The sequence below is a fragment of the Eucalyptus grandis genome, chromosome 6 (genome assembly GCF_016545825.1).
Source record: "Eucalyptus grandis isolate ANBG69807.140 chromosome 6, ASM1654582v1, whole genome shotgun sequence".
Classification (NCBI taxonomy): domain Eukaryota; kingdom Viridiplantae; phylum Streptophyta; class Magnoliopsida; order Myrtales; family Myrtaceae; genus Eucalyptus; species Eucalyptus grandis.
Genome location: NC_052617.1, coordinates 6,762,771 through 6,775,856, shown reverse-complemented (window position 1 = coordinate 6,775,856; position 13,086 = coordinate 6,762,771). Strand labels below are relative to the sequence as shown.

Genomic DNA, 13,086 nt, shown 5'->3' with positions numbered 1-13,086 from the left:
GGCCGACGTCATCGTGACGTCGGTCGGCGCGTGCCTTGCACACGCGGTTGCGCGCGCGCGTGGGTTACCGCGCACGTGCGCTGCACGCTCGTGCGGTTTAAGCCGCTCGCCCGTGCGCTGCACGCGCGTGCGGTTTAAGCCGCTCGCGCGTGCGTCGCACACGCCTGGGAACCGTCGAATTCTTCAGCCGCGCGTGGCGGCGCGTCCGACGACGAGCGACCACTCGAAATTCTCGTCTCACTGAGTACTTCAACCCTAAGCAATTAGAATTGCAATTCGATCTACAGATAAACCAAAAAACAGAGGAAACAGTACGGCGTCGAGACTTATCTTTCTCTAAAACGATTAACAATGACGTTTAACCAAAAAGAAAACAATCAATCAACGTAAACAGTAATAGGGAAACATGATTAAGATGGCTCTGATACCAATGTTGGGTTTGGATTCAGGAAATGGATTCCCAAAACGGTGATTTGACACAAAATCAATCACAAATGTAGCGGAAGCGAAGCCCAAGAAATTCATGATTCACCAATCCTAAGGCACGTCACATAAACGAACGAACCTTGTTTCCACAGACTAAACCCCGGTGTTGCGAATCAAAGAGGAATAAACCACGCCGTTCTTCAGAGGATAAACTGTTCTTCGGGAGAGAGAACGTGCGTTAGAGAGCGAACGTCAGTCAGAGAGTGAGAGACCATCAGAGAGCGAGCGAGCGATAGGATACGTAATCCTTCAATCTTCTAAAAAACCGCTTCTCTCTAATTTTTTTTTTCTTAAATAACTTCCTCCATGGGCCCTAAACTCACGGGCCGGGCCTTTTGGACCCTACATGGATGGATGGGCCAACTCAGGCCCATATAAAAAAGAAAAAATCCATCAGACATCAACCATTAGACTTAAATCCGAAACGATGCGGGCTACCCAAATGAAACTTCCAAAAGAAGAACATCATCATGTTCCCAATTTAAAGGTACAGAGAGAAGTAACTGGAAAATTCACCAACATGGCTGAGAAAACAGCACAAGTAACTTATTCACTAAAAGATGGGCGAGAGGGGCAGAGACAGAGAAACACAGAGACAGACAAAGACCGAGACAGGATGACAACGTGACACGGAGAGACGGGGGTGATCATCCGGGAAAGCGGATGATCACCTCCCTTACCTCGACCACAACAAAACCTTTCCTTCGAAGTCGCGATGTCATCTGGATCCTTGTTCTTGCCCAAACGTGACCCGGAATCCTTATACGGTCGAGATTCCCCCTGTTGATGAAGAATTCTGGCAACATCTCAATCATCATCGTTGCATGCTTAATTGAAGTCAGCTCAATCACGTCTTCTATTTTGATAACTTCCAAAATCTCGTTCAGGTCAGACAGTTTTTGGTTTCGGGCAGCGCGATACTCTTGGTGCTCCTGAAGACTGAAGATTACAACACAGATTAATATATATAAATGAGCCAGAAATCAAATCTCCGGAAAAGACTTTCGATGCTTCTTACCTCAGATCTGCCGAATATCGGCGTTTGTCGAATGTTGTATGCGCCTTCTTGTACGCGTCCCATTTTTGGAGAAGAACCGCGACGTTATCCATCGCGACGGAGAAGAAGAGTATTTGTGCAGAAGATGGGATGTGCGGAGCACATATATATAGCCATCTTGTGTTTGATTTCAGTGCACATGGTGTAGAAAGGGCAAAATATATACTCGTTGCTATTGAAGTCCATTTCTTTCTTGTTTAAGTTGTGCAATTATTTCCCAAACTATAGATGCTTGCTGATATTGCAATTTCTCAAAGGTTTGACGTCTTTAAAAGCCGTGATTACAAATTGCAACTCTTCTTTTATGGTAACTGCATTAAAGCCTGCTTAAATGACATAAGGGTATTTTTTTTCTTTACATGTAAGGATGCATAATGTGACCTGATTCCCTACAACTTGTGTAGGTTGCCATCCTTACTAGATGTTGTTAGACAAGTGAGGCACTCCTAAACTACAAACGAATTGTCGCAAGGAAATGTTTATAAAGTTTTCCATGAGACACCACTTTGGTCTGCTGAAGTGCTTGAACTAGTGGAATTGGTTTGGAAGTCTTCTAAGGGAGGCCCTCCAAGTCTTCTTGAACAAAGTGATGTGGTATATATGACTCCTTATTATTGATTATTTCCATATTGTCTCCTTGCTTGGATGATGGCCGCTCCTTATTTCTTTTTAGGTTGTGACATTTTCCATGGTGTAGACTCTTCTGAATGGGTTTTGTAGTGGCCGCGCCAGACGTGACCATAGGTGGAGGCGGCGGTGGCGGTGGACTCCGGCAGCGCCAACACCATGCCCTCCGTCATTCCCTGGTGGTTCTCTGAGATTAGCCCAATGTGGTGCTACCACGTTCTCCGTTTAACTGAATTTCGATTCTCTTTGGATTTCTTTGGAGCCCCGCCCTTCTGTTGTGACTGCGGAATCGGTTGCAAAACACAAAAACTCTATCTATTCAACAACCATCGACGACGACGACGACGTATGTCATCTGGAAGAATATAATAAAAAAGGCTTCATCATTAGCACGTCACAATCGACATTCTTCCACCATGTCCCATTCGCCTTGTGAAGCAACCCTCAAATTCATGGCCTGTCCTGTAGATTGGACCCCGGCCTCCTCTCCTCCCTGCTTTTTGCGTAGATGCATAGGTCGGAGTAGAAGTGATCGATTTTAGATTTAATAAGTTTCAAATATGAAATCTAGAACTTATCGTATTAGACTCGATTCCCATTTTTTGAAGTTTTGGAACCTATGCTTTGATTCAAAATTCTATAAGGGAATTGTTTTCCTTTTTCTTTTTACTTCATCTATTAAATAATAATAATCAACCTGCAACCCGACCTTTCGCGCCATTTTTTCTATATAGTTTCTACACCATGTGCACATATTCCTTGATCCTTTATGGGTGAATGGAATTACATCTTTTGAAACTAATCCGTATTATCATTGATGAAGGCTTTATTAGTATTGGGCTTAAGACCCGTCCGCCCAAGTTGGGCCCAGAAAGCCCGGCCCACGGGAATAGGGCCCGTGGAAAGAGAGAGGTATAAAGGGAGAGAGAGAGAGATTGCATCTGTTGGAAATAAACGTACGTACGCTTTTTCTCCCGCGTTCTCTCTCTCTCTTCAAAAGACAAAAAGAAGGACAGTAAGGCTTCGGCAATTCTTCTTCCCTTCATTGCTTCATCGGATCGAACAAGGACAAATTTTCTTCCTCTAACGGCGTTGGTGTTTAATCTGTGGCTAGAAGGTACGCTCGAATCTGTGGTGTGCTTTAGGATCGGTGATACGTGTTCATTTCCTGGGCTTGTCTTCCGCATTGATTTAGGGGTTCGATTTAGTGTCGAATCCGGTTATCGGGGATCAGTCATTCCCAACATTGGTATCAGAGCCCTAGTTCACGTTTTCCCGATCTGTTTTGATGTTTTTGATTGATTTTTCGTGAAAGTGTTTTGGCCGTACAGATCGGGGCGAGAAATCCCGACACCCGAGCGTTCTTTGGCCATTTTTATGAGTTTTCGTAAGTCGAAATCGTTTTCGAAAACATGGGGAGAAAGGCGACGTTGAGACAGTCCGGAGACACGTCGTGCGCCGCCGGGCGCGCCGCACGCGCCCACACGCGCGGCCGGGCCGCGCGTGGGCGCGGCGCGCCCGGAAGCTCTTGGCTCGCCCGGCGCGTGCGGCACACGTGCCGGTCGGTGAACCGGCACGTGCTCGCGCCCGGCGAACCGAAGACGCGCCCGGTCCGCGGACCGACGTCGTGCGTCGACATGACGTCACCCAACGGTCGAACCGCTAGGGTGACGTCATCGATGACGTCAACACGACGTTTCGCCGGGCGGCCACCGGTTGGCGACCCAACCGGCGACCCGCCGCGGGAGACCAAAGACGTGCGCGGCGTGCGGGCCGACGCTCGCGTGACGTCGGCCCGCATGCGTGCGGCACGTGCCTTCGGTTCGCCCGAGCCGGCCCCCTCCGGCTGGCCGGTCTGTCCAGGTCCGACGACCGTTGATCGCTTACCACCGTTGACCGTGACGACCGTTGACTTTGACCGTTGACCGTTGACCCAAAAAAAAAAAAAAGGAAAAGAATGTGTTTCTTTTTCAATTAAGTCTATGTGGATTATAATGTGATCCCTTATTTGTTCTGCATTTGTTGCAGGAACAATGCCTCCCCCGAGGTTCCACACACCTATTCGCGATTACCGATGAACAAAATGATAGGTCGTCTAAGTTGATAGGCCGGCCGATCATCGATGGGAGAGAGGTGACTTAATTGATCATGTCCTTGAAGTCAACGGGAAGATTCAACGGGTCATATGGAATGGTCGTCCTATGTCACATGTCGGCGATGGTGCGATTTTTCATAAACACTCTTCCACCTGAATGGCAAGATGTGTTGAATCGCATATGAGATGTCAACGGAACTGCTTCCTATAAGAAAATTGTGATGGATTTTGTAAATAAATATTACTTGTATTGTTTCAAGGGAAAAGATCAAGAAATTGAACAAAAGAGGATCTTTCCAGGTTCGTGTCTTTGACTTGGTGTTAGTTGTATTACTGATATATGTTAAGTGTGATTTGTGGACATATTATGTAATGATTACTACCTAATTTTGTTAATTGAAAGTATTATTGTTTTATTAGATGTCTATTATATGTTGCTTTCTCATATTACTTGGTTCTTTGTGGGTAATTAGCTGTGGGTAGTTTTAGAAGTTTTTGTAGCTTCATAGAATTGATTTTGCATATGACAATCATGTTAATAATAGTTTTAAGTTAGGATTTTGGAGGATGATTGGAAACATAGTGACCTTTTGATTTTGAAACCTTACTTGAAATTATTTATTAATATGATGGGTCTATGTAAATAGGGATGCATAAATGATAGGCATTAATAATTCATGCATATTTGTCTGATTTGTTCAGATCAATGGCTTCAACCACAAAGAGCATAGTTGCCGAGCTGAACAAAAGTGAAAAGCTCAATGGTGACAACTATGAAATTTGGCAAATGAAAATCCAAGTATGTCTTTGGAAGAGCAAGAAGCACTTGAGACTCTTAACCTGACCATGGTAGAACCTGAAGAGGGAACCACTGCACAGCACAAAAGAGACAAAGAAGCTTTTTCTGCGTGGAAAAGAAAGAACTCTCTAGCTCGCATCACGTTGCTGAGCAGCATGGAAAATGACGTCATGCGAGAGTTTCGGCGTTTTGACAATGCCAAGGAAATGTGGAGGCATTGGCGGCTAGATTTGGTCATACTTCGGTGACTAGACGAGACGGCTCACTATCGGGTTTGACTCTTATAAGAAGCCTCATGGTCGACCATGAAGCAACATCTTAGAAAGATGTCAAACATGATAACTGAAATAAAGATGCTAGCCATGTCCTCACGAGATGAGCAGCAGGTGCAAGCAGTGATTCGTTCCTTGCCTCATAGTTGGGAGCACATGAAGGTGCACCTGACTCACAATGAAAATATCAAAACATTTGAGGATGCAATGCGTCATCTTGAGTTGGAAGAGGACCGTCTCGTTGGCGGCTAAGCCGGATCTTGAACTCTATCATGCAAGTTCTAGCTCAAATGGAGCTTCGAGCTCCAAGCGCAAGCGCCCTAACCGGTTTGATAAGGGGAAAGGCAAGCAAGAAGCGGGTCCTTCGGGGAAGAAACCCAAGTTTAACCAACATGAAAGAGGGAAGCGTCCCCGCATGAAAAAGCTTGCAAGGGTGAAATGCTACAACGTGACAAGAAGGGTCACTATGCTCGCGACCGTCGTGAGCCAAAGAATGTATGCACCCCTTGTGCTTTTCAGAACTTTACTTATGTGTCGAGTTCTGTGTTCTTAACTGAGTCTAATCCTTTGTGGACTGTAGATTCAGGAGCGACGGACCATGTAGCGAAGGATAGAGGATCCTTCGTGGAATTCCAACGAGTATCAACTAGAACTAAGTGGATCTATGTGGGAAACAACTCCAGAGCTGAAGTGAAAGGAATTGGCACATGCTAACTGAATATGCGTGGTGGACACACTTTGTTCCTTCATGATGTCTTTGTATGCTCCGGAAATTCGTCGGAATTTAGTGTCATTTTAGTGTTGGTTAGACTAGGTTTTAATATGAACTTGTGTAATAGAGGTGTGAATTTGTTTTTTGATACAAATTACTATGGTTGTGGTTATTTTCTGGATGATTTCATTGTATTAGATATTGAGTATGTTAATGCAAATGTTTGTTATTCCCTTATCACGTCTCCTAATTCATATGATAATGATGTGAATGTGTGGCATGCTAGACTTGGTCACATTGGCCAACAACGTATGAATAGACTAGCCAAAGAGGGCTTGTTGGGCAACATTGAAAAAGTCGATTTGCCCATATGTAAGCATTGCCTAGAAAGGAAAACGACACGGAAACCATTTGGAAAAGGTAAAAGAGTTGAATTTCCTCTGCATTTAATCCATTCTGATGTCTGTGGTCCAATGAATGTGAGAGGAAGGCATGGGGCTGTTTATTTCATCACTTTTATTGATGATTATACTCGGTCGGATATGTCTATTTGATTTCTCATAAATCTGAAGCAATAAGTTGTTTCAAAAGGTTTATGAACCTAGTAGAGAATCAATTAGACAAGAAAATAAAAGTATTGAGATCCGATTGAGGTCGAGAATATTTATCTGATGAGTTCAGAAAATTATGTGATGAAAAAGGAATAGAAAGACAGTTGTCTATTCCGTATACTCCTCAACAAAATGGTGTTGCGGAGAGAAGAAACAGAACCCTACGGAAATGGTTAGGTCATGATGGCGCATGCTAACTTACCTATCACATTTTGGAGTGATGCATTGTTAACTGCTGCATATATACTTAACCGGGTGTCTTCCAAATCAGTTACTTCCACTCCATATGAGTTATGGACAAGTAGAAAATCGGACTTAAGTTTTCTTAAGCCATGGGGTTGTGCTGCTTATACACATGAGTCCTCTCACAAGTTTGGGAAATTAGGTCCCAGGAGGAAGAAGAGTATTTTCATAAGATACTCGAGAACACTCGAAAGGGTATGTGTTCATAAGTGAGCAGGAAAGTGGGAGTATAACTGAGTTTGAATCACGAGATGTCACATTCCTAGAGGATGAATTTCCTAAGAAGGGCGAAATAGGAGAAGATTGTTCCCTATTTGAGACCTTGGATCGGGATAATGATGTTAGTGGAGTTCGTCCAAGTGGGGTAATATGAGAAGTGATGAATTGAATTCAACTCATTCTCAATTGCAACCACTTGATGAGACGACATCATCATTGCCTAATCCAAGTGGGAGCATGATGGGAAATGATGTGCAAAGTGTGCAATCTTCCATACGGCGAACAAGTCGCCAAAGTATTCCCTGGTCGAGCGTTTTTGGCATTGAAGGGAAACTTTTATGGTTGCTCCACAAGATGAGGATGAGCCAAGAAATATTAATGAGGCTCTAAATTGCCCTAGTAAGGAAAAATGGTTCAATGCAATGGAAGAGGAAATGGAGTCGATGAAATCAAACCAAGTCAGGAACCGGTTGATCGCAAAAGGACGAGCTATTGGGAACAAATGGGTTCTCAAAATAAAGCGAAAGGCTAATGGCTCGATTGAAATGCATAAGGCTCGCCTTGTGGCGAAGGGTATAATCAACAGAATGAATTGATTATGAAGATACGTTTTCTCTGTAGTGAGATTTACCTCGATTCGCATTATTCGGCAATAGTGGCTAGTACGGGATCTTGAGTTACATCAAATGGATGTAAGACTGCTTTCCTCAATGGAGAATTAGAGGAAGAAATATATATGGAACAACTTTTTGCTTGTTTCATAGTGAAAGGCCAAGAAGAAAAGGTATGTCGACTTTTGAGATCGATATATGGCCTCAAGCGATCATCAAGACAATGGTATATACGTTTTCATAATGCCATAATGGCATATGATTTTACAATGATTGATGAGGATTATTGTGTATATATCAAAAGATCCAATGATCAATTTGTGATCATATCATTATATGTTAATGATATACGAATTGCTGGAAGCAATATAGAGCTTGTTAAGACTGTCAAGAGTTGGTTGTCTTCCAACTTTGAGATGAAGGACATGGGTGAGGCTGCATACATTCTTGGAGTTAAGATTTCAAGAGATCGTTCGAAGAGATCGTTGTCTCTTTCGCAAGAAACCTATATAAATAAGGTTCTTGAATGATTTCGTATGCAGGATTGTAAACCCATAGACACTCCTATTGCAAAAGGTGAAGGATTGAGCCATAGGCGTGTCCAAGGACTCCACAAGAGAAGGAACAAATGAAACATGTTCTTTATGCAAGTGCTGTTGGGAGCTTGATGTACGCTATGATGTGTACAAGACCCGACATATGTTTTGCGGTTGGAATGGTGAGTAGATACCAATCCAATCCAGGTCCAACACATTGGAAAGCCGTTAAGAGAGTATTGAGGTATGAGGAGGCTGCGATTACAAGTTGAATTATCAAGGAAAGGATCTGCGACTTGAAGGCTATTCGGATGCTGATTGGGGAGGAGATTTAGATGAAAGGAAATCTACCTCGGGATTTGCTTTCTTGCGAGCAATGGCGCCATATCATGGAGTAGTAAGAAGCAAATCTGCATAGCCTTATCCACGATGGAAGCTGAGTTCATGGCATTATCAAGACGGTACAAGAAGCTTGAGTTTGGCTTAAGAGATTCTTGGATCATTTAGGTGTTATTGAGAAAGCTGCAAATCAATTATTGGTTAAGCTGTGATAGCCAAGTAGCTATAGCATACACCAAAGATCCAAAGTATCATGGCAAGACCAAACATATAGATACAAAGTATAACTTTGTAAAAGATATGATTGCACGAAAGGATGTGAACTTACAATACATATCTACGCATAGAATGGTAGCGAGATCCTATGACAAAGCCAATACCTAGAGATGTGTTTTGTGGTCATGTAAAATCTCTAGGATTGCGTAGAGTCTGATGTATTGGATTGTAATTTCCCTGAGTTGTTCACATTTATTAATGCCTATGAATATTTGTATGATCTTTATGCATCTTAATACTCAGTGTATTATTATAAGTTGAGGAAGTATGTAGGACGGATAAAAGATTAGCCCACTCACACGGTAATCGCCTCTATTTCTTGTGTGATAAATAGAGATGAGACTGTTTTTAAGCTTATTATCTAGGTGATAATCGAGAGCTCAAGCTTAAAATACGCATGTCGCCTTAACTAAGTGTTAAGATGAGGACATAATACTCGTGATGTCCGAAAGTAAAATACCCCACATATTTTACTTTATCTGTCTAAGATGCCAGATGTGAGTTCTGATAAATTTTGTAAGTGAGTAGATACGTGAACTCAAGTTAGACATTGGGTATGTCTGAACTATCATATGTACGGTATTGAAAGGTGTAGACATACGCTCCATGGGAAATGAGTTAATACCGTAATACGTATTTCATACTACGTATGCATGAGCCGACCAATAAGAGTGGCAAAAGTTTGATCTCAACTTTTATGACGTGTGAGACTCTTGAGGAAAAAGAGTTCCTCAATTTTAGTGCCCTTATGACTTTTACTTATTCTCAAGGTTTCTATTTAGTGTTTGCTATCTTAGGATGTTGCCAATGGTCATGAGTTGATTCGATCTAATGGGACATTTCTAGAAAAGCAAGCTGAACTGAAATTGAGAGTTTGAAGGAAAGAGGAAGATCGATTTTGGAGAATCACATTGTAGTTTTTATATTCACTGGTCGACCAATTATGATTGTCTTTGTGATAATTGTAATTGTGAATATATATATATATATATATATATATATATATATATCATGTTTGAAAGAGATCAAGAGAGATATAAAATGTGATCGATCGATCTAGGAAATCCGCATACTAAGTCTACTCGAGTGTGACGCCCATGTATGAGCTGCTATATATTCCTAGGATGTATAGAACCAGGCTCAAAGTATCTTTGGTCGCACGGATTATTCACCGATATGAATGTTGAAAAGAGGTAAAGAGAATCATGTTCGGCCCACCATGTGCGAGTGGGATGAAGGCTTTATTAGTATTGGGCTTAAGGCTCGTCCGCCCAAGTTGGGCCCAGAAAGCCCGGCCCACGGGAATAGGGCCGTGGAAAGAGATAGGTATAAAAGGGAGGAGAGAGAGAGAGAGAGAGATTGCATCTGTTGGAAATAAACGTACGTACGCTTTTTCTCCCGCGTTCTCTCTCTCTCTTCAAAAGACAAAAAGAAGAACATTAAGGCTCCGGCAATTCTTCTTCCCTTCATTGCTTCATCGGATCGAACAAGGACAGATTTTCTTCCTCTAACGGCGTCGGTGTTTAATCTGTGGTTAAAAGGTACGCTCGAATCCGTGGTGTGCTTTAGGATCGGTGATACGTGTTCGTTTTCCCGGGCTTGTCTTCCGCATTGATTTAAGGGTTCGATTTAGTGTCGAATCCGGTTATCAGAGATCAGTCATTCCCAACATTGATTTTCTTGCTCATCACCTAACTTTTCTTTTGTCGACTCTCCTTAGTCAAATCATGCCCCCTTCGAATCTCTCTAGGAATAAATGAATGTCGGTATTATTCGAATTCAAAACGTGTCAAGGCTCTGTAATTCAGCATGGTGTCACGGTAGTTAATGAAATTTGGAAGATACAAGAAAGTAGGCGTGAGTACATGGACCCAAACAAGTCAAATCCAAACGAGTTTATTGAGTTTTAGACTCAAGGGGCATCGTCGTGTCTAGGTCCATTTGTCGGAAGATGATCCTAATCTAGGGTTTTGAAGTTTTCTCGGTAACTTCGAATCGCGTGCAAGCCTGTTATTAAATTCTTTTGTTGCTGCACCGTGGTAGGTAAAAGATCGAAGTCGTCCTTCTATTTTTTTACCTATTTAAAAGCGTCTTTCTACCTTCAAAAATGTTCAACCATTAATCATTTTGATATACTCTTTCTATTGTTGGTCAGTTTTTACTTCTTATTTGATCGTTGAATTACTTAAGTAGACCATTAGAGTAATTTCATAGGAAGGATCCTTTATTCGAAAGAAAAATTATTTTTGGGAAGGCTTTTTCTGACTTTCTAGCATATGCACGAGTGAGGAAAATAAGACTAAAAATAACAAGTTTAGATAGAGAAAAATCACTATCTCTTATGGTTAAAAAAGGAAATCAGGGTCTAATTAACAAGACTTGCCCTCGTCTTCTCTTTGACCCTCATGACGCATCCTTACCCTATTCCCCAAATCGTACAAACAAGCGAAGACTCGCCCCGCTCGGCCTGTCTCCCTCCCTCGGTTTCCTCGAATAAACCCTAGATTATCTCCATCCCTCTATGGGCGCCACGTGTCGCCAGCCACATCCTTCCCTCGGATTTCTCGCTTTCCCGTTTCCAACCTTTCCGCCAACAATTCTGCGCCCCCCTTCCCCGCCCTTCCCTTCTTCCCACCAAGCGGCGCGCAGGTTCTCTGCAGAGAGGGAAATCCCAATGGAACAGGAGGAGTAGATAAAGGAGGCGCAGAAGCATGGAAACAGAGGGCGGCGAAGTGTTGCCCTACCATGGTGGCCGACATCTTGCTCGAGCTGCGGTGGCTCTTCGGCGATCGCTTCCCGCGGGGCTGGGGCGCCAAGCGGCGGAGATCGGCCCTCTCCCGCGGCGGCAGCAGCAACAGCAGCCGCCGCCGGCGAAGTGCTCCGCCCGCGCCGTGATCGAAGACAAGGCGATGGGCCAGCAGCCGAAGGTCCACGCGGCGAGCCCCGACACGCCTCTCTCCTTCTCCCCGAGCGAATCTGAGGGCAACAAGCCCAAGCAATCCCACTCCAGGAGAAAACCCACCAAAAGGATAGGCTCAAATTGCGTCCTTTCTTCCTTCTTCGTCGTCGTCTGCAGTGTTTACTGTCCGTCTGATTTGCTGAGTAACGTGGGCGTGTTCTGTTTTGTTCGATCTTTTCCCCCCGGGGTCGTGCAGAAGAGAGAGGACTGGTTGAACCTCATAGCGTTGCTGGAGGAGCAAGGCAACGCTCTGAGAAAGGTACTATCTTTTACTAATTTCAACGCACCCTTTTCGTTTCTGGAGCAGTCCCTGAGCTCCTCCCTCCCTCCGCGGTGCAGTCGTTCCATGTTTGTCTGATTTGCTGCGCTCTTGAATTCGTGCAGGAGGTTGAGAATGTGCGGCGTTATCGCGACAAAGTGAAGGCTTTGAATTCGGAGTCGAAAGCCAGGAAGGAAGAGGTACCTACTGTACTGCGTCAATGGCATCATCTCCGGGAATTTCCCTTTTTCGTTATCACTAAATTCTCTTTCTTTTTTTCTTTTTTAAATTTCCTGCTCCTGCATCTTACAGCTAATGATTCGGGTCATACCCGGAGAGTCCGGGCAAGCACCGAACCCGAGCACGCGCTTGACTCTGGCGGGCCAACCGGCTGAACCCACGGCGGCACCTCTCCCTTCTGGCTCCGATTGCCACCCCCGGCCGGTTCTTGATCCGACGTGAATTTTCAAGCTAAATCTGTCGGAAACATGTGATAAAATAAAAAATCATATTTAAGAATATCTTCGAAACCCTCGTTAAAAGTATTTGAGACCCATAATTCCCTCGACAAAGAGAATGGTGGGTTCGTTGAGAATCACAAAAAATCTTTTAATGCGTTTGTTTAGCAAGTGCCGAAGCATAGGCGCGCTTTAGAAGTGAATTCCGTGTGACAAATTGAAATGAGAGGAGCTCACTCGACAGTAACACATAAATCTGAACTAGACATTCGAACACGATTACAGCAAGGCCCGTAATGAGCCCAAGTCCAAGCCCAATACTAATCCGAACCAACGAGCCCAATCAAAGCATTCGGGCTTGCGATTTGAAGCCCGTTGCGAAGCCCGGGAATGCCGGGGTAACCCTAGCTCTCTCGCATCGCTTATTTATAACGTCGCAGCGGCAGAGCTCCTCCGTTCTGCAGCCTCGGCACAGTCAAATACTATTCTAATCTCTACAAGAACTCTCTCTCTATCTGGTGTTTATT

At 43.8% G+C, this 13,086-nt stretch overlaps 1 protein-coding gene across 1 annotated transcript; it reads left to right on the top strand.

Annotated features, from left to right (window-relative positions):
* Positions 1 to 11,538: 11,538 nt before the first annotated feature.
* On the top strand, positions 11,539 to 12,588 carry LOC104448124. Its single transcript, XM_010061898.3, has 4 exons — positions 11,539 to 11,912; positions 12,039 to 12,101; positions 12,227 to 12,301; positions 12,414 to 12,588. The coding sequence occupies exons 1-4, from the start codon at positions 11,595 to 11,597 to the stop codon at positions 12,561 to 12,563; spliced, it is 606 nt and encodes a 201-aa protein (XP_010060200.3). The 5' UTR covers positions 11,539 to 11,594; the 3' UTR covers positions 12,564 to 12,588.
* The last annotated feature ends 498 nt before the right edge of the window (positions 12,589 to 13,086 follow it).

Coding starts and splice junctions, on each gene's coding strand:
- LOC104448124 (XM_010061898.3), top strand. CDS start 11,595: ATGGAAACAGAGGGCGGCGAAGTGTTGCCCTACCATGGTGGCCGACAT. Junction 11,913..12,038: donor GGAGAAAACCCACCAAAAGG/ATAGGCTCAAAT, acceptor GGGGTCGTGCAG/AAGAGAGAGGACTGGTTGAA. Junction 12,102..12,226: donor AAGGCAACGCTCTGAGAAAG/GTACTATCTTTT, acceptor GAATTCGTGCAG/GAGGTTGAGAATGTGCGGCG.